Raw genomic sequence first — 24,628 nt, forward strand, 5'->3', positions numbered from 1 at the left:
TGTTTTATACTCTTAACCTGACCGTCTCAAGGATGTGAGCTATTAGCAACGGAAAACTGTCTCATTTAATTAAGTTTAGGGTTTCCCCCCGCCTTTCAGGGGAACATAATTTCTTATTCAACGCCTAATTTCTAATTGTGGAAAGCTGTTCTTGGCACTCGGATAAACCAGACTTTCCGAAGCCAGGAGAGCCACGGTGTAGACGGAAGACCACGAACGGCCTTCGGTAAACCTATCGATGAAAATTAATGCCGAATTTCAGCGCTTCTTTTCCTGCGTTGGGGGCCCCTATGCAGAACCTCCTGGACCCCTCGGTTACTACGTCGATTTCCCGAAAATCCAAACGATGTTCCTCATGAGTAAACTGCTGCCGATGGGACTTCACGCAACCACGAGTGAATGTCATATAGCGGGCTGGGTGGGTCCCTTATCAGATATAGCAGCGAGGACATCGCACTCACCCTCAGGAAACATGCACGCAACTCAGAGGAATGTGTTTGCCCGCTGAAGAGCAATGTTAACGACGCCCTGGACTGTAAAAAACATCTTGCCTTTACATAATCAACCAGTGTTTACATCCTGACTTAACGCTCTGTTATTGTAGCACTGAAAATAGAGCCTTTTATCAACGTATATCTAAGAGTACGTTTCATTCAAAGAAACAGCAACACCATATGTATACAATTTAATATAAAAAAGGTAATACAATTATTCAGCGTATTAAGGTGACATACAAAATCCATTGTTTTATATAGTCACTGGCATCTGTTAAAACAACAAAAATACCAGATTTTTAAATAGTAGGTTTCATATGGTAGCCTACTTCATTAAGTCCATTCCTATCCTAAAACTCCAATGAAAGGCAATTGTATTAATGTCTTTTTAATATTGACTGTTACGTTTGAATTTAATCCAAATCAATATATGAAAAGAGACTGACTCATTAATATTAAATGCAGTCTGAGGAGGCTGTAGCTTCAGTGTTCCCCGATTCCGGGGCTGGGGGGCCAGTTCGCAACAGATTTTGCAAATGTCCCTGCTCAGACACACCTGCTAAATCTGGCACTAAGTTAATCACGATGTGTTTCAGCAGGGAAACCTACAAACTGTGTTGGATTCTGGCTCCCCGCATTGGAATCGGGGAACCCTGATGTAACACGGGTGGGGTGAGGAGCGGAAACAGGGCCGCGTGAGCTCGGAATATCGAAAAGCTTATCAGTCTACAGCCATTCATTCAGTACCCATACTCCTAATCGTTCATTTAACGACAGTTAAATTAGCATACTCAAGAAGAGGTCTCACTACTATCCTATTAGCCAGGGGGGACACTGAACGAACTCTTTAAACTTTGGGCAAGCCGTTTGCATCAGACTAGAGCTTACTTAAACTGGCGATCTAAGAGGAAAGTTTTAAAAACACGGCTCCCCCCCCCCTCTCTTGAATTCTGAGATCTTCAAATAAACTTATGCAGCATCGGGAGATCCCCTGCACTGAAGACGTGTAGCAGGTGAAAAAATAAGGCAAAGGCAGAGAAATTACGGCCAATGCAGACACGGGGGTGGGGGCCACATGCTCCTACACCCGCTTACTCATAGCAAAGCGACCTGACAAATGTCTGACACCCCAATAAGACCCAGCGAGGGGAGCGCGGTCACACCGGCCCCTGTAACCACTGACAGTCAGCAGGCCAGGGGACCCGGGGCACTGTGCCAAGTCAATGTTACCGTCTTGTAATCTCTGGCCTATGGTTGTGTAAGTCCATGCCGGTTCCTGGAAACCGGCTTCGTCAAACCAGTCGTTTGCAGCGCAATTTCAGCTCCTCGGTGGAACATCTCAGCACGTCTTCTCGTTTAAGCAAGCAAATCTGCTTCGGTGTGTAACAGTTTCCATTCCTGTTCCCTGTATATTAAAATATACTTCTGTACTCTGCAGTAAGTTTCTAACCACAAGCCATCAGTCCTCATTCGCTCACGTAGAGCGCGGCTAGCTAACAGAGATAAACGACAGCTATTTCGGCAATAAAGATAAAAACATTTAAAGGGCATCAGAGAACTCAGCCAAAGCTAACATCGTACAAAAATGAGAACCGTAGAGGTCTGTCGGAATAGGAAATAAACCATGTGTACGTACTCAAGTAAGCCCACCGCACACCTCTCTTTACTGATATAGCCTACCGTTTGTTTATAGGCCTATACTGCCACCCCGTGGCTAAACTAAATTCCTAAACGTTTTCAAGCGTATTTTATTAAATAAAATTTACACATGAACCGACTTACGTGATTTACTCTGATTGTACGCGAAAAAACAAACACACTATTTTTTACCGTTAGATCCAGTACGTATTCTCTTGGGCTTTATAAAAATCTAACCTGAAAGAAATTAATTAAGTAACTATCTGATTGCACAGGCAGTTTAAGCACTTTATATTGTTTGAAATTAAGGGCTCTTTTTTTTTTTTACCCCGTCGACTTTTGCTTGGGTAAGTACAATTAAAAATAAATACAACAAATAACTAAGACCATTTATATTGTGGAAACATCAAGACTAATAAAACCAACCATAAACACTATTAATGTGAATCGGGTTTACCTTCGGTGCCGAAACTGCAGTATGGCCGAGGAATGACGGACGAAACTTAATACATTCAGACATATTGAAGATGGGTATAACAGTTATAAATCAAATATTTTTTTGTTTCTATGTTTAATATGTAGGCCTAGATTTGACTTATTTACCGACACGAGTGCTGGTGTGTTTTTAAAATATCGCTAAAATGACACTCGCAAGTAGGCATTAATTTGCAGGCCAGATGAGGGTCCTTAAGGTACCATCAACCCACTAAATTGTTCTACCTTACATTTAATAGTATCCTGTGAAGGTTTTGACGGTGTAAATGTCTATGTCAATTGCAAAGAAAATATCCGGTACAAGAATTCATGTGTTTAAAATCATGTCATTATTTGCATTATAAAAGTGGAGTGCTGTAAATGTTGTCCAAAGTTATGTTATGAAAAGCCGTTACAGAGATTTTACAGGAGAAATTCCCCCGCTGGGGAGACAGTCCTTCTATTAACCACTTCCCTAGCTTTAGTGCACCCGAGTGGGGTAGCTGCGGAAACTGCAGGGTCGGTGGGAAAGCTTCGCTTCTATATTTTCTCTTCCACAAACCACACTGGCCACGGAGTTATTTCGGTGGCGGCAAAGGCTCTGTGGAAAAAAGAAAAAACTTCGGGCTCTGAGTTTCTGATGCGTGAATTCACCGGCCTTAAATCAAGCCGAAGTAGTAACGCCGCAATGATCGAGTGATTTTTAATTAAGGTTTCATTAGTTTTTGCTAAGTCAGTTCAGGTCCTTCACTGAAAACTGCAGACGAAATACCACAGTAGCAGCGTCTATATGCTGCATGCCATATACATGATACCCTTGTATCTTGTGTCCTGCACAAAGACTTGCTTAGCTCTTTTATTGTTCTCAGTTCGGAGAAGCTTTTATGATGCTAGTGATGAGTTCCTGGAGGAGTGAAGAACCGATGCAGATGGAAGCCTTCAGTGACCCGGCCAGTTCCTCTGTGCTTGACACAGTCTGTGTAATCTGGGGTGAGAAGCTCTTGTTTGTACTGAGGGCCTGGTAGCATTGCTTCTATCCAAGAGTACATACTTTGATAAATGTATAAAGTTTAGTTATTTAGACAGAATCTCCATTCTTGTGTGTGCATCTAACTACCATTAACCATATTAAAACTTCCATCCTGATTGTGTGGAAATAATGTCCCAGACCAGGGGCCTGTTTCACGAAGCAGGATTACTTGCTTAGCCGGATAACTTGCCAGATTTAAGGTAGTCTGGGCTAAATAGACCTTATTTTCATCAACATCAGCCCAGGCTACTAGTTCAGTTTGGAGAGGCAGAGGGATTTTTTTTTAATGATATTATAATACGGGAGATTTACGGGAAAATACTAATACGGGAGGACGGTGGGAAAGAGGGGTAAAATACGGTAGTTTCCCAGCCAAAACGGGAGACTTGACCGCTATGCCTGGCTGGTCTCTCATGAATGACACCTGATCTCAGACCAGTAGTGGCTGTGTCTGAATTCAGGGGTTGCATCCTTCGAGGGACACAGCCTAGGAAGGTGAAGCCTTTGTAGGCTGCGTCTTTCAAAGATCAAACAGAAAGTATTGCCAAATGGGAGGGTCTGGCCTATGGGTAATTTCCTATTTGTTCCCGCCTTTATCCTTGAATCTCAAATCACCGCTCCTATTGTCTAGCTGGGACACGCCCACTTTACCTCTGTGCAATGATTCTTGGGATAGGTTGGACTGTGAAGGATGGGGTGGATCCTTAGCGAATGGACAAAGGGACTCGTATCTAGAGCACATTTGAAGGAGCCTTCGAAGTGGGTCAGCCTTTCTGCACCGCCGTATCGCATTCGGTCTTCAGGTGCAGCCTTAGAAGGATGCGGACCCAGAATTCAGGCAAAGCTCATAAGGCAGGATAAGGCCATAAGGAAACTGTGGAAGTTGATTGTTCTTGCTGACAAAAATATAAACCCTGCCAAGTGTTATTTATTTTTTTACTTGTTTTTTTATCGAAGACATCAGACAAAAGCAACTTGTGCATGTTTGTGATCAACAAGATAAATGCGTAATGAAAAGTGCCTGAAATGAAACAGTGAGGGAACATGCCGGTTTAGCCCTGCTTATCGCCACTTCCTGTCCCAGTAATTATCAGTTAAATGCACTTTAAAATAATTTACTCCAGCAGTGAAGTGAATGGTAGGTTTTCATGACTGTGAAAGCCTGCTGTAAATATGGCTTAAATGCAACCCTAGGCTGTGAGCTGAATGGCAGCAAGAAAACTGCACTTTTCCAGGTGGAGGATGACCTTCTCGAGCACCAGTTTTTCATCCATACGGTCAGTCTGTCATGCTGCCTTGCTCCTCTCTCGCTTCCAGGCATGTCTACCATTCACCAGCCCTGGTACGTTACAGTACCTGGGGAATTCCCTTGCTGATTCTACATGGAGGAAATTAAATGCAACCTTAAGCTATAACCAGTGATCCAGCACATCGAGCTAGGAACTGTAATTCACAGTGATTTGTTTAGACCAGGGGTGGCCAATCCGTAAAGGGATGCAGGTTTTTGGAATAACCTGTAGGTCAGCTGTTCAAACCCAGGTGTGAGGACTCTTCAGCCAATCAGTCCTCTAATTAGTAATCTAATCAGGAAGTTGCAGCGAAAACCCGCATACACACTGGCCCTTTGCAGATAAGATTGGCCATCCCTGGTTTAGGCAAAGATGGAAAGTTCAGGTCCAGAAAGTACAAATCCAGACCGAGGTTTTGTTTCAACCAACCAGTCGAGTATAAAGAGTCACAAAGTAATGAACTGCTTGGTTGAAACTAAATCTTGGTCTGGATTTATACTTTCTGGAGCTGGATTTTCCACCTCTGGTTGCTTTGTAGACTTCATGAGAACTTGCTGCTCTTAGTCTTGTGCTTCTCTCATTTCTTTCTGGCCGTCCAGATCTGCCTCAGCGCCGAGTCGAGCAACGAGATGCACGTGGTGGAAGTGAAGGACAGCATCGCAAACCGCAGCCATGCTGTGCCCATAGCCACCCTCTGCCCCACCTGCCTGCCCATGGTTAGTCCTGATAGCAGCAGCGATGGCGGGTGATGCTTGGGCTGTTGTCAGGTGCTGATTTTCAACTGCAGCATTTGCTGTCACAGGTCAGTTTCAGCGGGTTTGAGCTGGTGCCTCCCGTCACGTTCACGCTGAGCTCTGGCCAGGGCCCCGTCTTCATTATGGGGCAGCACATCACATGTAAGTATCATGGGATGTCGGCTCGACGGGCTTGTCTCCTATGACCCGTTCTCTTTGTTTACAGTCAACGTGGATGTCACAGAATGAGGAGCTAGTGGACCCCTGTGGTTTCAGATCCGTCTTCTGGTGAGTGGGCCATTCCAGTTTGACCTATGGTACAAAAGTTCAAGTTCCAGAAGGTTCCCATCTCTGACTGTAAAGGATGTGCATTTCCTTCAGTTAAATGTCCATATATAAAACTAAAGTTTCTTATGATTGTCTGCTAACTGAAGAAATGTTGAAGTAATCTTTTTAAAATGCTAGCTAAGTTTTTTCACCTTTGTCATAACAAGCTTTTTTTTATTTTTATTTCAGGTTGAGATTCACTGCTTTAATAACTGTTGTTTAACATCAGAGTTGTGAAGCTGATCAGTGGTGAAGCTGATCAGTGATGAGTGCACTAAGAACATCTACCTTAATGCCATCCCAAGTTAACATCTTTGAATTACAGCAGTCATTTTGAATTGATTGTCACGGGCCATTATGCCTTTTCCTCCTACATTTCCGTTTGGGATGTATGTGTCCAAAGGCACACAAATATAACCACTTCATTTCCGCAAAGACCTTTTCATACTAGGCGTGACCCAGCTGCAGGTTCTGGAAAGTGAAATTATTACTGCATTAGGAGCCCTTGAAAGAATCCCGCTTACTGTATGCCTGCTGTTCTTCAAGAGGATTTGCAGAAATTAATCCACATTATGAGCATCACCATTACTGTTTAAAAAAAAAACACCCCAATAAATAAAAAAAAAAAAACAATTAATACAAACCAAATTAGTTTTAAATGATTCTCAAACATCTCAGATTTAACTGGGCAACTTGTATGCAATGTAGGTAAGGCTAATTTATTTTCTCCTGTTCATCCTGGTCTGCTTTTTTCTCCTTGTGGTATCCTGTCAGCAGAGTCAGGAGGTCTCGCCCCAAAGGCATGCTAATCACCCAGACCTCACCAGACACTTATGTATGCAGATTGTCTCCTTTGCCATTCTCAGTGGCTCCAAACACCTATCTGCTTACCCACAGATATTTGCTGGCCTAATTATTTAACAAAGTGCCATTTTAAGCAGCACGATATCACCCAAATGCCAGTTCTTTTTCTGAAGGAAGTGTTTGTCTCGATTATTTGGTCCCCTGGAGAGTCCTACACAGATCCAGTGTTCCCTTATGGGTTATTCCTGTTTTAAAACTACAGTGCTCACAGAAAATCTTGGGACGCTTGCTTAATGCTGTAAAAATGTTGCAGATGTATTGGTTTCATAACAGAAGTCCATTAATAAGCAATGTTTAACACATCTGTACGTATCTTCAGCACAGACATTTTCCTTTTATTAAGTGTCATAATCATTACGACATTCAGTTGCTGTTAATTGCAATTGTAGTCAGTGGCTCCCAAAGGGATAGTAAACACCAATGTTTGGTGTTTTATGTTGTTGCAAAGGGGTGAGTAATTAAAAAGCTTTGTCAAGGAACTTTTTAACTCAGAACAGCTCACTGAAACCCAAATTATAGTTCTAAATTTATTACTACTTGAAATGAATGTTTTATTTAAAACCTCTGGTTGTTTCTAATGGGATATATATTTTTGTAAAAAAATTAATTAAGTAATGATTTTTGTTATAAAATCTAATAAACCGGCAATATTTTTACTGAATTAAGCATGCATCCAAAGACTTTCCGTGAGAGCTCCTCTTAATCTCGCTTCCCAGCTCGGCATGTTAGCTGAGGTTTTTTTACTCTTGCAACTAAAAGGAAGGTTCAGCTAACTTAGCCAATCTTACCGGCCCGCTTGCCTCTTCAGGGCCAGGAATGTTTATTACACAATGTTTATTACAGGAATGTTTATTACACAAAACATCAGCATGCACAGAAAAACTACTTTTCCTTGACTTAGTCAGTGGATATTAAATGTGTTCTTGATATAGATTTAAATCCAGTGAAACGTGCATTTAGGACTGGCTGCAGTTTCATGTGAAGTGTTGTGAAATTATGTGGTATTAAAATTGCTGTTCCTTGTCCAAGCGCTGTAATGTTTTTCCCCGTCCTGAAGGAACACAGAAAATGTACGAAGAGGTTTGGAAAGTCACACGATGTGATTTGTTGTGGCCAAAATGAGTATAAGTCAAGGAACTCAACGATCGGGAATTGTGGGTGGAAAGACGACGTAGGCGTCGGGTAACAGTCTATGAACGGCATTTGTCTGAACAGCATTACTGTGGCCAAGAGACAAACTACACAGTGCTTGTAGAACTTTCTACATCTAAACATGAAGAATGCATGAAATGATCTAGTATGTAAGCTTGGCATATTTAAAACACAAAATAGGAGAAATGCCAACATGGGAAGGTTCTTAATGTAGAAATGCAGCACCAGTGGCACAGCAACAGGACCGATGAGACGGGCAACTACCTGGGGCCCCGAGCTGGGAGGGGGCCCCCAAGGGTGGCTGATTACATAACATATTGCAACAACAAATCTGCTTATGTGTGTTCTGTTTCTCACAGAAGTGAAAATAAAGGAGTTGTGTTTATTATCATTTTATTATTATTCATTTAGATATCAGGTTAAAATAATGGTAATAAATTTGCCATGCTGGGGGAAGGTCTGTTGGAGGGCCCCATTGGGATTTTTTTTTTTTGCCTGGGGCCCCGCAGAGTGCCTAGATTGGCCCCTGAGTAGTGCCGCACATTTGCATATTCGGTGGAAGTTATTTCCTAGATTTGGAGCCAGAAGTGGCACCGTGAGTGAGCTTCACTGTTTTATTTATTGATTTTGGTCACACCAAGCTAACCTAACAGCATTTCCCTCCCCTCAGGTCATGCTGCTGTTCTGTTCCGGTACCTCAGAGGACACGAGTACTTGTAGGGGTGCAAGGACGCCATGCACAAGTCACATCAAGTCAGCACCCCTGAGAAATTGGCTATGGTACCTATTGGATTGAATAGTCCAGCCTAGCGGTGTTTCCAGTAACCTTAGATAGAAAACAGTTAATAGATGAAACTGCTGTCTACAAGGTCTGTGGATTATCTTGAGTAACCGTGTCATGATTTCTGGTAAAAGACATTGCTGTTGGATTTTTCAAGTGCACTTTTGGCAACTTAATCACTACAGACACAATACCATTCAGCCCAATTATTTTCGAGAGAAGACTGATATATCTTCTGATATCTTATCATTATTTTGGGGTGAGCTGCCCCTTTAACTGGATTTAGAAGCAGAGTTAATCAACAGCGTCAGTCAGCCCGCATCCCGGGAGGTGAAGAGCTGCCCGTCTAACTCCGAGTACCCAGGCTCTGGTTGTTGTGTTTCACTTTCATAATCCCAGTAATCGAAAAACCCCGCTCTGCAGCATTCTTAGGTCTGTCATTGTCATAACTAGACGTGATTTTCCGTATTTTATTTTACTTTATATTTGATGGAACATACTAGTAAAAGCCGAATTGCTAATTGTGTCATGGGAGTGGGGCATGGTGCAGGCAGGAAAGGGGGGTGATGATCCACTAGCGACTCTGAGACCAGTGCTTGAAGTGGGAAAAAATAAGTGCAGGAACTCTAATTTTCTCGGGCCACTGTCGCTGCGTCGGATCAGTTTCAGTAAGTACCGGAACGCAGAAAAAAGCGGCGGAACCCAAAAGACGAAAATACAGAAGTTCCGGAACTGCGTTCCGGCCCACTTCAAGCACTGTCTGAGACGCAAAGGGGATTTATTACGGAAATTAAATACACTGGTGTAAGACTACAAAGGAGAGGACCACGAGGGGTCAAAAAGCAAAATAGGAAAAATAACTAACTACAAGAAATATAGCGCAAACATAATGCAGCACAGAGTAACATCTACCCTTCTGACACACTGACAAACTGAATAATACACTGAGGACTTGGACAATAGGGAGGACTGGATGGCCAGCGACATCTGCGGGGGGGGGGGGGGGGGGGGGGGGGCACAGACACAAAAGGTTGAGGAGGACGGGTGCTGACCCTGAGAAACTTAGAATAAGGGTTAACTGTAAGTGTATACAAATTATGAATTATGTAATTAATAATGATAGTATTAATTCTACTAATACTAATAATAATCCATTATCACCTAACATATGATAAGTAGCAAATTGGACAAAAAATAGGAGTGAACGCAGTATAGCCTGTTACTCATAGCAGTTATACAATATACAAAAAATAAATAAACTAATTATAAAGTAATATTATGTTAATTATATGTATAATAAATAAATGTGATAACCTATAATAAATTAATAAATATGTAACCTATAGCAATAAAAACTGTACAATATACAGAAATATATAAATATGTATATATACAAAAGTGGACATTTACAGGTTCCTAGTACAGTAGCAGCATAAAGTGAGTGATTAAAAGCAAATAGCAGGAATTGAATTTTTGACAACATTCGGTGATTAATAGCAAATAGCCTGTTTTAGCAGATATCAATGTCATGGTTGTGATGTAAACAATTAATTACATTGTGCAGTTGTGTCCATAATCTCAAGCAAAACAATATATCTAGCTAGTTCGTGATAATTAAAATGGAAAAAATATATTATAATCGTTACCAGGCAACGACCGACACCTGTAACTTAGCAACAAGCAATAAACAAAACTCGCTTTCAGGCAGCCAACGAACCGCAAATTTATCGCGCAAAATCAATGTCATGTAGAAACGGAAAAGGTTACGATCAGATTTACAAGTTAGAGAGCTATGACGACTCATTCTGCTTTTATTGACACTCCCACTCTTCCACTGAATCCTGAAACGAAATTACTGGCAGCTTTCAAAAATGACACACACCCTGATAAAGTGTACCTGGCGGGAAGGGGTGAGTCTGCAGCGGGATTTCTCTTACTGACCAATTTTCTATTATTTTTACTAAATGAGTAGCGAAACCGGAAACGCTCTAATGCCTATAAATCGCTAGCATTAACACATCAGGTAATACGTCACTTGAGGGGACACAAATATAGTATTATACTCTTAACTAATCATGAACTAACGCTCATTTGATATGTAAATTAACCACAAACTATATTGGTCAATGATTTATACAGTACTTGAGTAGTAACTGTGTTACTACTAAGTTACTGAGGAACCGTATCGTAAAGTTTCACGGTGCCTGGAACCACCTGCCACATCACCTAGCATGCAGTGCTGAGCTTCCCCGTTGACATAAGAAGCTGCTCCTGAGAGGAACACCAGCTAGCTAACACTTTACAATATGGTTAAGAGTATAATGCTATACTATTTGTGCCCCCTTAAGTAAAGTGTTACTACAAGTCAACAATAGCTGGCTGAGTGTTAGAATATTTAATCATTATGCATGACAGTTTTCGTGATGGGTTTGCTATTAGCCTTACTCCAGTTTCTGTTTTATGAATAAGAATATTATTCCGTAATATAGTAACATGTTTAATACAGATACATAATGAAAACAGGACATTTTCTCAGCGCTCTAACAAAGAAATTAGAATTCCTCTCGGGTCCTACTGATGGACCAAAGGCAGAATTATTAGACAAGTTCTACTGCTGGAGACTCATAAAAGTTCATTTTGAAGTTTGCTTTTGCTCCAGGTAAATTTATTTACAGAGAAAAATGCTACATGAGTAATTGAGTATGTCAGGAACAAATTAAAAACACTTGATTATCAGTGTGCACAATTATTAGGTCGATCAGGAACTAAGTGGATTTCTCTCTCTTAACCGTTAACATAATTAATAATAGAGTTTTAGTTATTCAGTGTATATAAGGAATAACAAACTATCAGTCATTTGTTACAGTCCACTATACTGAGTTTAATGTCCTATATAGTTACCTTTCTTCTTAATACCCATCATGAGCCTGTCGTCCATTGAATCGGTGAAGTTTGATCACATCCTATATTAGGTGAGGCAGCTAGGACCACCTTACCGTACGGTTCAGGTGAGGCAGCTAGGACCACCTTACCGTACGGTTCAGGTGAGGCAGCTAGGACCGCCTTACCTTACGGTTCAGGTGAGGGAGCTAGGACCGCCTTACCTTACGGTTCAGGTGAGGCAGCTAGGACCGCCTTACCGTACGGTTCAGGTGAGGCAGCTAGGACCGCCTTACCTTACGGTTCAGGTGAGGCAGCTAGGAACGCCTTACCGTACGGTTCAGGTGAGGCAGCTAGGACCGCCTTACCTTACGGTTCAGGTGAGGCAGCTAGGACCGCCTTACCGTACGGTTCAGGTGAGGCAGCTAGGACCGCCTTACCGTACGGTTCAGGTGAGGCAGCTAGGACCGCCTTACCGTACGGTTCAGGTGAGGCAGCTAGGACCGCCTTACCTTATGGTTCAGGTGAGGCAGCTAGGACCGCCTTACCTTACGGTTCAGCCTTTGTGACCGTAGCAGTGTCACTTCACTCACTGCACCTTGTACTTAGAGAATCCATTCAGATTGCAGCTTTGAAAAATGGCGGAGTTTTTGGAAGTCTCCCCTTTAATTTGGCACAAATCTTTGCCAGTTCATTTATGTCCTCTTCCTACATGCTTCTGCTATCGTCTTTGGCTGTTGGCTCAAATGTACAGTGATCATGTTTTAAAAATTTGGCCATTTTGATGGTTTTGCATCCCTGCGACCAGCACTTAATTATTTTGTTTGTTTTCTCCGTTCCCTGTAAGGTATTTTTTGGGCCATTTTAATAGTACTGTAATAATAATTTGCTTAATAATTCTCTCCATGGTGGTAACTAGAGTTTCCTGTTTTACTCCAAGCAGGAAGTACTCAAACCAAACACTGAACAGGCTCTATTTTTAAGCAGGTCCATTCTTATTTGGAGATTTATCATTAACAGAAACTGTTGGTTGGAAAATAAGATACACACATAAAGCACGTATATATAATTCTGCATGCAGTATATGTAAATCTGGGCTTTATAAATGAAATGTAACCTTTCCAACTTTAAACTCAATTCAATATGTACTGCATGTAACACGTAGCGTTCTCTCTGCTTCTTTCACGCAGAGTATCTGGGTGAGGATGGTCAGATCTCTGTGCTCCCTCTTACCTGGAAGATTAAGCAGCAGATAGGAAGTGATCCCACCCTGGGCACAGAGTACCCACCAGGTCTGGGCCTGCCGGAGTTCACCAGGAGAGTCACCGACCTGGCACTGGGAAAGGACAGCCAGGCTATTGTGGAAAACCGGGTGGGTGTCACAAAATCCAGACATGATTTAACAGGCTTGTGTTTCAGCGTTTCTCAAGGGCAGCCAAGTGATTAATCACATCACTCATACAAATTCCAGAAGCACAATCACTTTGACACAATAGAATAGTCAAGTGACCACAAACAATAACAAACCTCCAAGATAATATATGTGGTCTGGAAGCTTCTGTTCTTGGTGTGATGAATATATCATTGCTGCTGAAGGACATCAGGAGTGCTGTGACGGAATGCTAGCCGTCTGCAGAATAGCTGAGATCTACCGAGGGTAGCTTCCCTTTTGGGTCATGGGGTCACTTTGTGTGGGCTTGGACCCTTCAGGTGCTGGGTGTCCAGACCGTGGGATTCATGGGGGCAGTCCGGCTGGGGACAGAGCTTCTGAGACGCTGGTACAACAGGAGTGTGGCCTGGTCCGGCCCTGTGTATGTCGCTTTACCCTGTCATGGTAGGTGTGTAAGTAGGAGGCGGTGTCACTGGAGTAGAGGCTGATGGGAAATTAGTGTAGAACCACAGAAATATTACTGTTATTACTTGTTTTAATTGTGATATAAATTTATGCCAAGTTAGAGGTGACAATATTTGAATCATTTGTATTGTATGAATTTCTTGCTGAAGGTTTTTTAATTGAAGAGCACGTTTCCAAAACTCAACTTTGTTGTTTTTGTGATTAGACCGTCAGTAGCTTCCTGATCATATGATACAGTGCTGGGAACTAAAACTCACTCAGTCCTCATGAAATACAAAGAAGGCCTGTCATTAAACTCCACAGAATGTTTCTCTGAAATATATCATGTGGACTGAGTACGTTTTAGACATTTGCTTTTCAGTTGTTTTGGTTTAAAGCTTACTGTTTCATCGCTATATTCACAATCCTGTTCACCCAACCTAAACTGTACAGACCTACAACATTATATCCAAACATTATATATTATATCCCCCCCCCCCCCCCATTACTGCCTTAAGACTCACTGGTTGACACCCTCAAGGCTGCTGGGATCCTGGATGTCCGACAGTATCGATACTGGAATGCGGAGCAACGGGTCGTGTCCATGGACAAGCTCACGGAAGACCTGGAGCAGGCCCCGGAACATTCCGTGGTGATGCTGTCAGCCTCTGCACACTGTCCGACGGGAGCCGACCTCTCCCAGCAGGACTGGTCAGCCCTCGCTGAAGTTATGGCGGTAAAACCGATTTGATCTGCAGGCATCGTTGTGTTTGTTGTATTTTCTATAATTTGTTACAGGTGGACGGAAGTTGATTTATTTTACCGAAATGTAATTGTCGTTTACGGCATGCATCTGCCTGTTCTGTACACAAATGGAAATGCAATGATGCTGTTGATGTTCGATTATCTTTGATAATCTTGCCTGTAAGATAAAATAAGTTTCATTGATCCCAGGGGGAAATTAATCAAAGGAGGTGGCATCCTTAAATGGGCGTGAGCCACCACCAAGCGCTCAGGGATTAAGCCTCAGTTAATGCAAGTAATATCAACAACGTATCGCATTGGGCTACTTTTGGGACCTTTGGTGAAGCAGTTGAATTGTGGTCTATGGAATGATTTGGATTGAGGCTGTTTCTGTAGCTATATTTTGCTAAGATTAACCTCTAAAGACATGCTGCACCTGCCCCTCCCCATTTCGCCACACCCAGAGCAGGAAGCTCCTCCCGTTCTTCCTCTTGCCAGCCCAGGGCCTCTGCCTAGGGGACCCAGATCAGGATGCTTGGCCCCTACGCCACTACGCTTCCTTGGGCCTGGAGTTCCTCTGTGCCCAGTCCTTCTCCCACAGCTTCAGCCTCTACGGTATGACGGCCATGTTCTCCCGATCTCTACAACGCTTCAATAACTTATCAGCCTCTGTCTGCAAATAGTTACTCGAAATTCATAGCGACCTCTTGCTAAACCCTGGTGTCAGACATCGCTTTCCCATGCGATCGTGCAGGGGAGCGGGTTGGACATCTCCTGCTCGTGCTGAAGCAGAACTCTGTGCTTCTGGCGGTCCAGTCGCAGGCGGATAGCCTGGTGCGCTCTCTGTGGGCCCGGCCCACTGTTTTGGGTGCCCGTGTGGTTGCCACGGTGCTGGGTAACCCTGCCTACCTCGCCGAGTGGTATGTGATGATTATCTATCTACCAAATAAACAGTGGGTGTAGATTTATTTGGTAACGCTTTACATTCAGTGCACCTTCATAATGCATTCATAGAACATTCATAAGCAGCATGCAAGTACACCTTAACATCCCTTAACAGCTTTAATATACATTAATAGCAAACATTACATGATTATACAATTATAATGCTTGTTATTATTATATAGTGTTTGTTATTAATGTATATTACAGCTGTTAAGGGATGTTAGGATGTTAAGGTACACATACATGATGTTTATGAATGATTTCTGAATACATTATGAAGGTGCACTGAACATTTTATGAATGCAATATAAAAGCATTACGAAGGTGCAGTTAATGTAAAACTTTACCATTTATTCAAATGTGCTTTTCCCCCCTGTTACATGGAACAATTACCCTCGTGATAACATGTGCGAAATGTGTCACACAGGCGTGACGCCATAAGAGGTTTAGCCGAACGCTGCCTGCTGATTAGGGAGCAGCTTCTGGAGAAGCTGAGGCTCCTGGGAACGCCTGGACGCTGGGATCACCTGACACAGCAGGGTGGACTGTATTGTTGCACAGGCCTAAATGGTGAGCCTATCGTCCTCATTTCAATGTGAACCGCCCTGCCTTTTTAACATAGGGAGGGATATTCAACTCACGGTCCTTGAGGTCCGAGCCCTGCTGGTTTTCCAGCCTTCCTTCACCTGTGAGCCAGGTGTGACGCCTCTGACCAATCAGAATCAGTGATTATTAAACTAACTACCTGGGAGAACTGAAAACAAGGCCTGGATTTGGAATCGAGGGCCTGAATTGAATAGCCCTGTCATAGGGACTGTGCTTGCATGTAAATGTTTTGTTGCTCTGCATGTTGCATATACTTGCAGCTCTCTTACTCTGTTGTCTGTAGTACTGTGCATGAAGGTCTTGCTAAATGCTGACCCAGGTCTGAAACTGCATTTCCCCCAAGCATGTCCATCACTTCTCCCTCTCAGTAAACTGTACTCTTCCCTTGACCGTGCCTGTTGCCTCTCATTAATGGCCTGTCTTTCACTCTTCCCCGAGCCGCATTTACCCCTGCCAAAAGCCAAACGTGTCACGCGTCATGTGACGAGGGAGACGTGAAATCCATGACACTTTGGAAACTGTCTAGTGCTCAGATATCACTGACTTATTGAAAAGTGTGACAGATGTTCTTGAGTGAAAGATGCACAAATAAGATTCTGGAAACACGTAAATACAAACTGAATTCTATTTTTTAAGATCTGTTTTTCTTTCTTAGCTGAACAAGTAAGGTTCCTGGCCAGGAAGAGGCACCTATACTTGCTGCCAGATGGGTGTGTGAACGTGACGGCCATTAACCGCCAGAACCTGGAATATGTAGCAGAATCCATCTACTTAGCTTTGACCTCTGCCCTCTGATCTTAGCAGTCAGTATGACAGACACCCAAAGTATAAATGATTAGTCTGCTCACTCATTTACGTGTACGTAACAGTTTTAGTACCTTGTAAATAGTCTGTAAGGTTTGCAAACTGTCCCAACGCTTCTGATGTTGCCAATTTTAGGTTTATAATGGAATGACATAGATTTGCCGTCAGATTTCTTGCGTGAGCGTGAGAGTCCGAAAGCATGTGTCACGCCAGATGTGTGAAAGTTAGCAACCCTGTAGTTTTCAGCTGTTGTTGTTGCTGTCCTGTCCATCTCTGAGTATAAAGATTCCGTAAAGCTTCTCACTTTGCAGTAGTAGAACAATGAAGGACGCTTTGTGAGATCTTTCCCAAGCAGGTACCACAGAGATATGTAGAACCACTACAGCCTAAAACTGTACTCCAAACCCTGCAGTGTGGTCAGGAACAAACTTTTGTGCTCAAGAAAAAAAAGAATAAATTTGTTATAACGTGGAAAATCACGTAACCTTAAATTAGTTTTTGGATGCAAAATGACCCATTATTATTGTTTGGCTATATGTGTGTATGTGTACAAAGTATTTTATGTGGTAAACATAGATTAGCTTTAAAGCATAAAGCATTTATTTGATAATAAACTATTGGCTAGTGAAGGACGAGGGTGGTGTTTGGTCTGTCCATGTGGTGGAGCCATTGCCATGTTGAAAATAAACGTTTTTGTGTTTGTCGGCTCTCTGTTCCTCCCTTGCTGTGCTGCTGTTGTTCAAAGTAAAAACATCTCACAAATAAAGAGATGAAAGAGTTCAAGTGTTATGTTAGTGTATATCGGTACTTTCCAGATTCATTACTCCTCTCTACTCCTTTTAAGTTAAAAATAACAAGGTCATTTGAAAGCAGAAATATGAAACTGAGTGGAGTAGATTGGATTTCACCAGTTTGGATGTTAAGGCTGGGGATTTGTAGGCAGGGTAGTTATTTGAATCTATGAGTACGAAGCCCCGGTGTGGTTGAATCTTCTCAGAAATGAGATATGAGGTAATATTCCAGTGTCCTCTCCACATAGACTCTGGGATTCCATCAGCCACACCGAATGGCAACGTGGCACTGAGGACTCTCTCTCTGATGCCACGTTCCCCAGAATGTGCTGTAACCATGGGTGTAAATTAAGGGGAGGGGGGTAAGCCAACCAGTACTTAAAACTGGCCAGTACAACCCCCTGAAGCCCCCAGTGGCCCTTGGCTGTAACAAACACACGCGCTGATTCTTGATCTATGTCGATGTCCACAACCCCCCCCTCCCCCCTCCCCCCCACTGGCCATCTTCCGAGGAGACCGGGTGCCCTGTCAAGCCATTTGTTTTCTGTACATGGAGTGCTGAGAGCAGTGCTTGTGAACGAGGATGCTGGCGCCCCCATGTGGCAGGTAGCATTCTGCAGGCAGCCAGCAGGGTTATAGCAGACATTTAAGGCCATTACGTTTTTAAAATGCTAATACTATTCCAGATGATTCTTATTATCCAGTAACAGAAGAGCAGAATGTAAATAACCACCTGAAAGGTTTATTATTTTAGTTGAATTACCTGATTGATATTTCAGAGCTATTTTATTTTTGATATTGTCTAAAACAGGGTTCTTCAACTCTGGACCTCGATTCCAAATTCAGGCCGTGTTTTCAGTTCTCCCAGGTAATTAGTTTAATAATTACTGATTCTGATTGGTCAGAGGCTTCACACCTGACTGACAGGTAAAGGAAGGCTGGAAAACCAGCAGTGCTCGGACCTCGAGGACCGTGAGTTGAATAACCCTGGTCTAAAATGTTCTCCTATTAGTAGACTGTGAAATACAGAAGCCTTAAGCCATCCTATGCCCTGAGGTAGAAATGGGAGCTTTTATTTTGACAAAGGTCAACGGCAGTTTTATTTTCTCTCTGCGCATGCATGTGGAATCATCAGTAAGGCTACTGCACTCATCAGAGACAGTGGTTGCGTAACCTATGCTTAATGTTTATCAGTTAATGGTCCCGTAACGAGGCACAAGCTCTTACGGTGGTTGTAGCTTATATGTTTATGCGAAGTGTACTATGCTGAAAGTTAAACTATAGACTACACCAGCAGTCAAAATCATTGCCATCGCATATTATGGGGATCCGTTCACAGAAGATATTACTAAATCCAATCTAAGTCAAAAAAGTAGGTTCGAATAATAAAAAAACAAGAGAATTTCTTTGCATCATCTTTGTAAATATGTTACTTTCTTAATGATGGAATTGCGTCATAAAAGGCTTATATCTCATGAGTAAGAGTTTCGTTACTGACATCTATCTGTGTGTCCATTTACCTTGAATTTAAATGAAACCTTGAAGGCAGCAGAGCCACAAAGTTTAAGGAGATTTCACAGTCTTTATCCATAAGTTTCAGAAGGTACTGCGTCCGGAGTCAAGTGGAGGCAGGACTGAGAGGCAGGGTGTCTCCGGAGGTTTATTACATAAGAAGGCGAGAAAACAGAGTATGGAAGGTTCCAGACTCAAGGACTAGTTCATATTTTTGCGAACAATACCTGCTGGACTAAATGGCTGACAGGCCTCTGCTAAAGACCTTAAATAGGTCACCCCCCCTGCCAGGATAATTGTTACATAATTGACTGATGTTGCCCTTGCTGCTGCACAGACGCTGGCGGGTGAGGCCCCCCCTGACGCAGAAACCCGCATTGAAGGACTCACAGCTTGCCAAACGAAGGTCCGTGAAAATGCTGGGTAGATATCAGTTGGGAGTTATATGTTACATAGAGTTATATAGGGCCAGTAATATGTCACTGGGTATATATTCATTCCAATGACTATAAATTAATGGGGGAGACGTTTCTTTGTTAAGATGGTAGAACCCAATCCCTACAATACAGGTTGCATGTGAAGGGATAACTGATTCACTTGAAATAATGAAATATTACAATGAGAAATAAAAACAGAGTATAAGCTTTCATGTAATGGCCTGTACCTCCCCCCCCATTCTTTTGGCCCTGTCCCCCCTCCCCCGCTGTGACTGGGGTCATCCCTCACACTAAGGGGTCTGACCCTATAACGGGGAGGGCTACATTCACATCCACGTCTCACCATTCCCCGGGACGGAGGTACACCCTTCCTCACCCCTGCGAATGTATCTGACATTGCTTCTGTCTTCTTATTTACCGGCCGGGTAATAAGGAGCAGGGCACTGAAGCACTGGAATAGATAATGCAGCTTCAGCAGCAAGACAGGTGCAAACGAGGATTGCTGGGGGGGGGAGGGGGACTGATTCTTCACCACAAAAAGGAAGCATCACTTAAACCAAAAAACCTTCCACAGTGTCCCGATAAGGCAGCGATTTGCATTTAAATTAAATAGCAGATGATCGTCTATTGAGAGACTCTAATTAATTTGTCGATGTGCTGAAAAATCTCAGCCAGCCAATGTGGGGCTGCATGGGGGGGGGGGGGGGGGTGGTGATATTTGATTCTCATTTTCAAACCGCGAACAGAGAGTGTTTGGAATCTCCGGAACCAGATAAGGCAGCCCAGGAGAAACTGGTCACAGCTGCACCCTGACCCATCAAAAAATGCCCACATCCCCCCGCCCCCATAGTATCGGCAGGGTGCTGAAAGGCCGGTCTGTGTACTCTGGTGACGGGAGGCCCAGGCAGGAGACAGGGGGGGGGCGGCATGGAGGGCGTGCATGAGCCCTGCGAGTGATGCCACTTCACATCAGACAGCGTGAGAAACACTTTGCATCAAGCAGCTGTGCTGTAGCTTCACACCTACGGGGCTGAGAGTGCATGACTCTGCGATGGACCGGCGTCCCGTTGAGACCTTCCTCTGCCTCATCTTGCTTCTTCCTGAGATAGGATCCAGGCCCACTGGTAGCCTGCATTGGGTAAAGCCTTTATGGAAAATGGATTTTATCCAAAGCAACAAATATAGGGGTTCAGGTCCAACACCTTATTCAATAATTACATCTTGCTACAAATATACTGATTGACGAAAAAAGTTAAGCACCCAGACAGAGTGTAAATGAACTGAATCTGTACGTGATTAAAGGTCATGTGACTGTATCACAATGATTATAATATCAGATCAAACGGACAACAGAGTTGGCAGGATGGGCACACTGCTGGTCCCATGTCAGTAGGGTGTGGCACCCCCCCCCCGGGCCTGGATACATGCAGCGATGTGGTGCGGAAGGGCGTCGTACAGCCATTCTCTCCTGCGGCAAGTCAGCCCACAGCTACTGTAACTGACACTCGAGATCCTGCAGATTGGCACTGGGTCTGACTTGACGTCCTTGCTGATCCCACACATGTTCGAATGGGGAAAGATCAGGGGACCTGGCTGGCCATGGGAGGACCTCAACATGACACAGGCACTCCGTAGACACACAGTACGTGCCATGCGTGTGGACGGGCGTTGTCTTGCTGAAAGATTTACTAGGGTGCTGTCTCAGGAGGGGTAAGACATGCAGACACAGGATGACACTGATGTAGCGCTGTGCAGTCAGGGTCCCCACACCATGATGCCAGGGGTAGTGCTGGTGTGTCTCTCCACAACAATGGCAGGACTGGTCCTCTCACCTCGGCGCCTCCACATGCACACATGATGGTCATCTGTGGTAATGCAGAACTGAGATTCATCACTGAACATGGTACAATGCCACTCATCATCAGTCCATGCCTCCCGGTTATGGCACCATTCCACACGCAGCCATCTTTGTAGTCTTTGTAGTCCGGCTGATGCCAGTCATCGAGACTCAGTGTGGGATGACACGGGGTGTTGTAGAGAGTCCAATACCTGTATCTGGATGGCAAGCGCAGATGTGAAGTGGTTCTGTAATGCTTTCCGCACAATATGATGATCCCCCCTTGGTGTGGTCTGTCTTGGGCGGCCAGAACCTTCACGACGTGTGTGGATGCCCTCACGTGCCCATTGGTTCCAACATCGGGTGATTATGACATCTGCATGCTCCACATGCCGGGCAATTGCACGATACGACCACCCAGCCTCCTGCAAACCCACAATGCGACCACTATCAAACTCTGTCAAGTGCTGGTAATGCTGTCTAATACATCTACGAGGCATCCTCTGTGTCTGGTGACTAGACGTGCCAGCTCCTTGCAAATCAAACCATTTACATGTCCATGGCTGATCTGCACATGTGCCAAATTACATCCAAATCGGACCATTACTTCTGGGTGCATCACTTTCTTTGTCACTGGGCGTACTTAAAAATTCAACCTGATGGTCACAGGTTCAAATCCTACACATAGTGGACAAATCAATTTGCTCAGAGTCGTGTACTAGAACTTTTTATTCCTGCATATTAGGCCAGTATTACCAGGAAGCTACTTATCTGCAGATATTACTACCGTTTGGAAGAGAAAACACCCATAAATAATCTATAATTCATTAAATGTATTCATTTAGCAGAGAAGTGTAAGTGTACTCTATGAGCGTCCAGGGTCATTGTAGCACTTTAAGTGCCGGTAACAGTGTGGGTATGGGAAAGCAACACTGGCGTGTCCATGCCGATCATGTGCTGCATTCGTTGGATTAATCTGAACTCTCACATCAAGAGCTGCATTCGCACACTGGCAGACATGGCCGTCGGTATCGCGGGAGAGAACATCACAGCAGCATGACCAGCCTGTGTAGGAGAGTCGTCAAGGCTTCAAAAATAAAGATTCCTGCTGCCTTTTCAAACACACAACTCAAGGTTTCCGGAACCTTCTGAGCTGCGGGGATCTCTATTCACCGACGCTCAGAGGCAATAAACAAGAATCCTGAGACGAAAGGGCATTTTAAAAACACATTTGTCAGGCCATTGTGTCTGTGGCGGCTGGAGTGAGTCACCGTCAAACGCTTCTTCGGGGGGAGCACAGGTGGCGAAGGGGAAGTGCTCTTCAGCACCACTGCAAGCCGGCTAATTGGTTCCTTCTCCTTTCCCCAGATAAATAAGCCACTATATGACAACAGAAGCGGGACATACATTTTTAAGGCCCGCTAAATTGACTTTCATGTTAGAGCCATAGAGAAAGGGTGTAGAGGAGGGGGTGGGGTGACCCTTTGATTACCCAGCTAGAAACCTTCTTTTCTTCTAGCAATTGACTCCTGTTGTGCCAGATCCAGGCCACAGTGTTCCACATCTGTCCTTGGAGGCTCGTAACCAATCAGAGCTTTTCTGTCTCTCGAAAAGTCAGGATTCAATTCCCTCAAAGTGGAAAACACTGAAACAAGTAGATTATCATCCAGACATTTGTTGCCAAGGGCTGCCTATTGAGTCGTAGCTGCACGTAAGGCGGCGTTCGTATGTGGTCACGCATGAAGAAAATTTTACACTCGCTGGTTCAACCGCACCGCATGATTCGGGGCATTGGGAAGAAGCCGTTTTCCTGAAGCTGGGATCTGAATGCGGCTGCCCAGAAGACAATACGCTAACCACCATGCTACAACTGTATGGCTTCAGATTGTGTCGTTAGGTCTATTTTCCACTTGTTCCTGTTCCCATTTCCATGCCACATCAGACACCATTGCAGGAGAGCCTTCCTTTGAAAGCAGCCATTGTTGATCTGTAAATAGGAACAGGCCCATTTTCCTCACTGCGAACAATGAAAGTGATTAACACCGACCACAGCAGGCAGCCATTAGTGTTCCCTGAAGAGGCTCTTTCATTGGCTACCTGTGCTAATAAAGTACGGCAAAACAGTAGGCTAAGAGCACCTTTGTGCGGCAGGGAGGTGCAGAGCCTGGCATGCAGCAGGAGAGCTCCTAATGGACACAGAGAAGTGACCGGGGGGGCAGGCAAGGGTCACTCCCCAAAAGTTTGAGCAGCATTACTGGTCAGCCCGACTACAGTAATAAGCACTGAGGTATAAAAATCGGCAGTTGGGTCACCTTCCTTCTGATTATAGGGGTCCTGGTCCTTCCCGGCGAGGACAGCGATTCACGGGCAGCTCATCACCACGTGGTCGCCTGGTCGGGCACTCGAGAAGTAATAGATAAGATGACTGTGCGCCGGACACACGCAGAAGCACAGCTGTTTTTTTTTTTTTTTTTTCAATCAGCGGAGTGGAAAACCTGAAGACGGACGGGTTTCACACTCATTAACCATGCAAGCAAGGCGAGCAGGTCTGGGTCTGCCTGCTCATAGGCGGGCCAGAGAGGAGATGGGGAAAATGGCTGGCCTATGTCTGCCGTTCATACATGTACATATATGCACATCAACACACTCCGATTATAAAAACAAACCAACGCCGTGAAGACTCGAAGAGATCCGTGGGGGAGGGGGGGGGCCTTTATCAGAAGATGGGGGTGTGGGAAATAAAAAACCGAAAGGCATCACAAAAAGAAAGAAAGACACACACAAGGGATTAGCGAGATACCTCTCACAGGAATGTACACACTCAAACGCGGTCTGTGATGGGAAAAAAAAAAACACAGAGGACAAGGGCCATTGTTGCATGTGAGACCTAAGGGGCTCTTTTTAAGCATAGAGACTTCAATCCAATCCAATTACCCTGCATGTCCGCATGTCTTTTTACCTGAGACTCCATAATATATTCCTGTCACTATCAAAGCCCCTTTCCCAGTTCTTATGCTTGGCTTAGGCGTATGGAAGTGAAGCCATTTCACATGACAAAGAAAGCCATGTCAGAAACAGAATAATTGCAAGGATAGCGTGTCCTTTTGGAAAGTCAGACTGTGATGCTAGTCAGCCTTTAGGTTTAACTGTAGAAACATGGAATAACCTGTACTGATGATGCTTCATAGTTTAAATGCAACTGCAAAATGGCGGAAAACTCTGGAAACGCCAGGCCTGCATCCAGCAGTAAAGGGCCACAGGTCCTTCTAATCTGAGACTCTGAACTCGATCTTGAAATGACAGGTCATGATGGTTCAAAAACAGTCTCCACAATTGATGGAAACGATTGCATAAGCTAGCAGTCCTTAGTGCTGTTCCTGGTGCCCCCCCCCCCGACAGAATGCTTTCATTCCAACCCACACTGCTTTCAAACTGCCACATTCCTTATTAGCCTA

General features: G+C 44.0%; 2 protein-coding genes across 4 annotated transcripts; both read left to right on the top strand.

The window, feature by feature from the left end:
• The first annotated feature begins 2,271 nt into the window (after positions 1-2,271).
• On the top strand, positions 2,272-8,919 carry npm2a (nucleophosmin/nucleoplasmin, 2a). 3 transcript variants are annotated; one of them, XM_023801386.2, is made up of 7 exons: positions 2,272-2,479; positions 3,476-3,596; positions 4,831-4,913; positions 5,525-5,641; positions 5,728-5,821; positions 5,886-5,947; positions 8,673-8,919. In XM_023801386.2, the coding sequence occupies exons 2-6, from the start codon at positions 3,491-3,493 to the stop codon at positions 5,906-5,908; spliced, it is 423 nt and encodes a 140-aa protein (XP_023657154.1). In that variant the 5' UTR covers positions 2,272-2,479; positions 3,476-3,490; the 3' UTR covers positions 5,909-5,947; positions 8,673-8,919. The 3 variants fall into 3 exon arrangements, with proteins under 3 accessions (XP_023657154.1, XP_023657144.1, XP_023657163.1); XM_023801376.2 differs by lacking the exon at positions 8,673-8,919 and adding an exon at positions 6,176-6,681; XM_023801395.2 differs by lacking the exons at positions 2,272-2,479; positions 8,673-8,919 and adding exons at positions 2,574-2,663; positions 6,176-6,681.
• A 1,544-nt stretch (positions 8,920-10,463) lies between these two features.
• Positions 10,464-17,303, top strand: got1l1 (glutamic-oxaloacetic transaminase 1 like 1). The gene is made up of 8 exons (XM_023801363.2): positions 10,464-10,693; positions 12,854-13,035; positions 13,374-13,497; positions 14,016-14,233; positions 14,706-14,856; positions 14,996-15,161; positions 15,614-15,756; positions 16,448-17,303. The coding sequence occupies exons 1-8, from the start codon at positions 10,576-10,578 to the stop codon at positions 16,585-16,587; spliced, it is 1,242 nt and encodes a 413-aa protein (XP_023657131.2). The 5' UTR covers positions 10,464-10,575; the 3' UTR covers positions 16,588-17,303.
• Positions 17,304-24,628: the final 7,325 nt, after the last annotated feature.

Source organism: Paramormyrops kingsleyae, chromosome 2 (genome assembly GCF_048594095.1).
Source record: "Paramormyrops kingsleyae isolate MSU_618 chromosome 2, PKINGS_0.4, whole genome shotgun sequence".
NCBI lineage: Eukaryota > Metazoa > Chordata > Actinopteri > Osteoglossiformes > Mormyridae > Paramormyrops > Paramormyrops kingsleyae.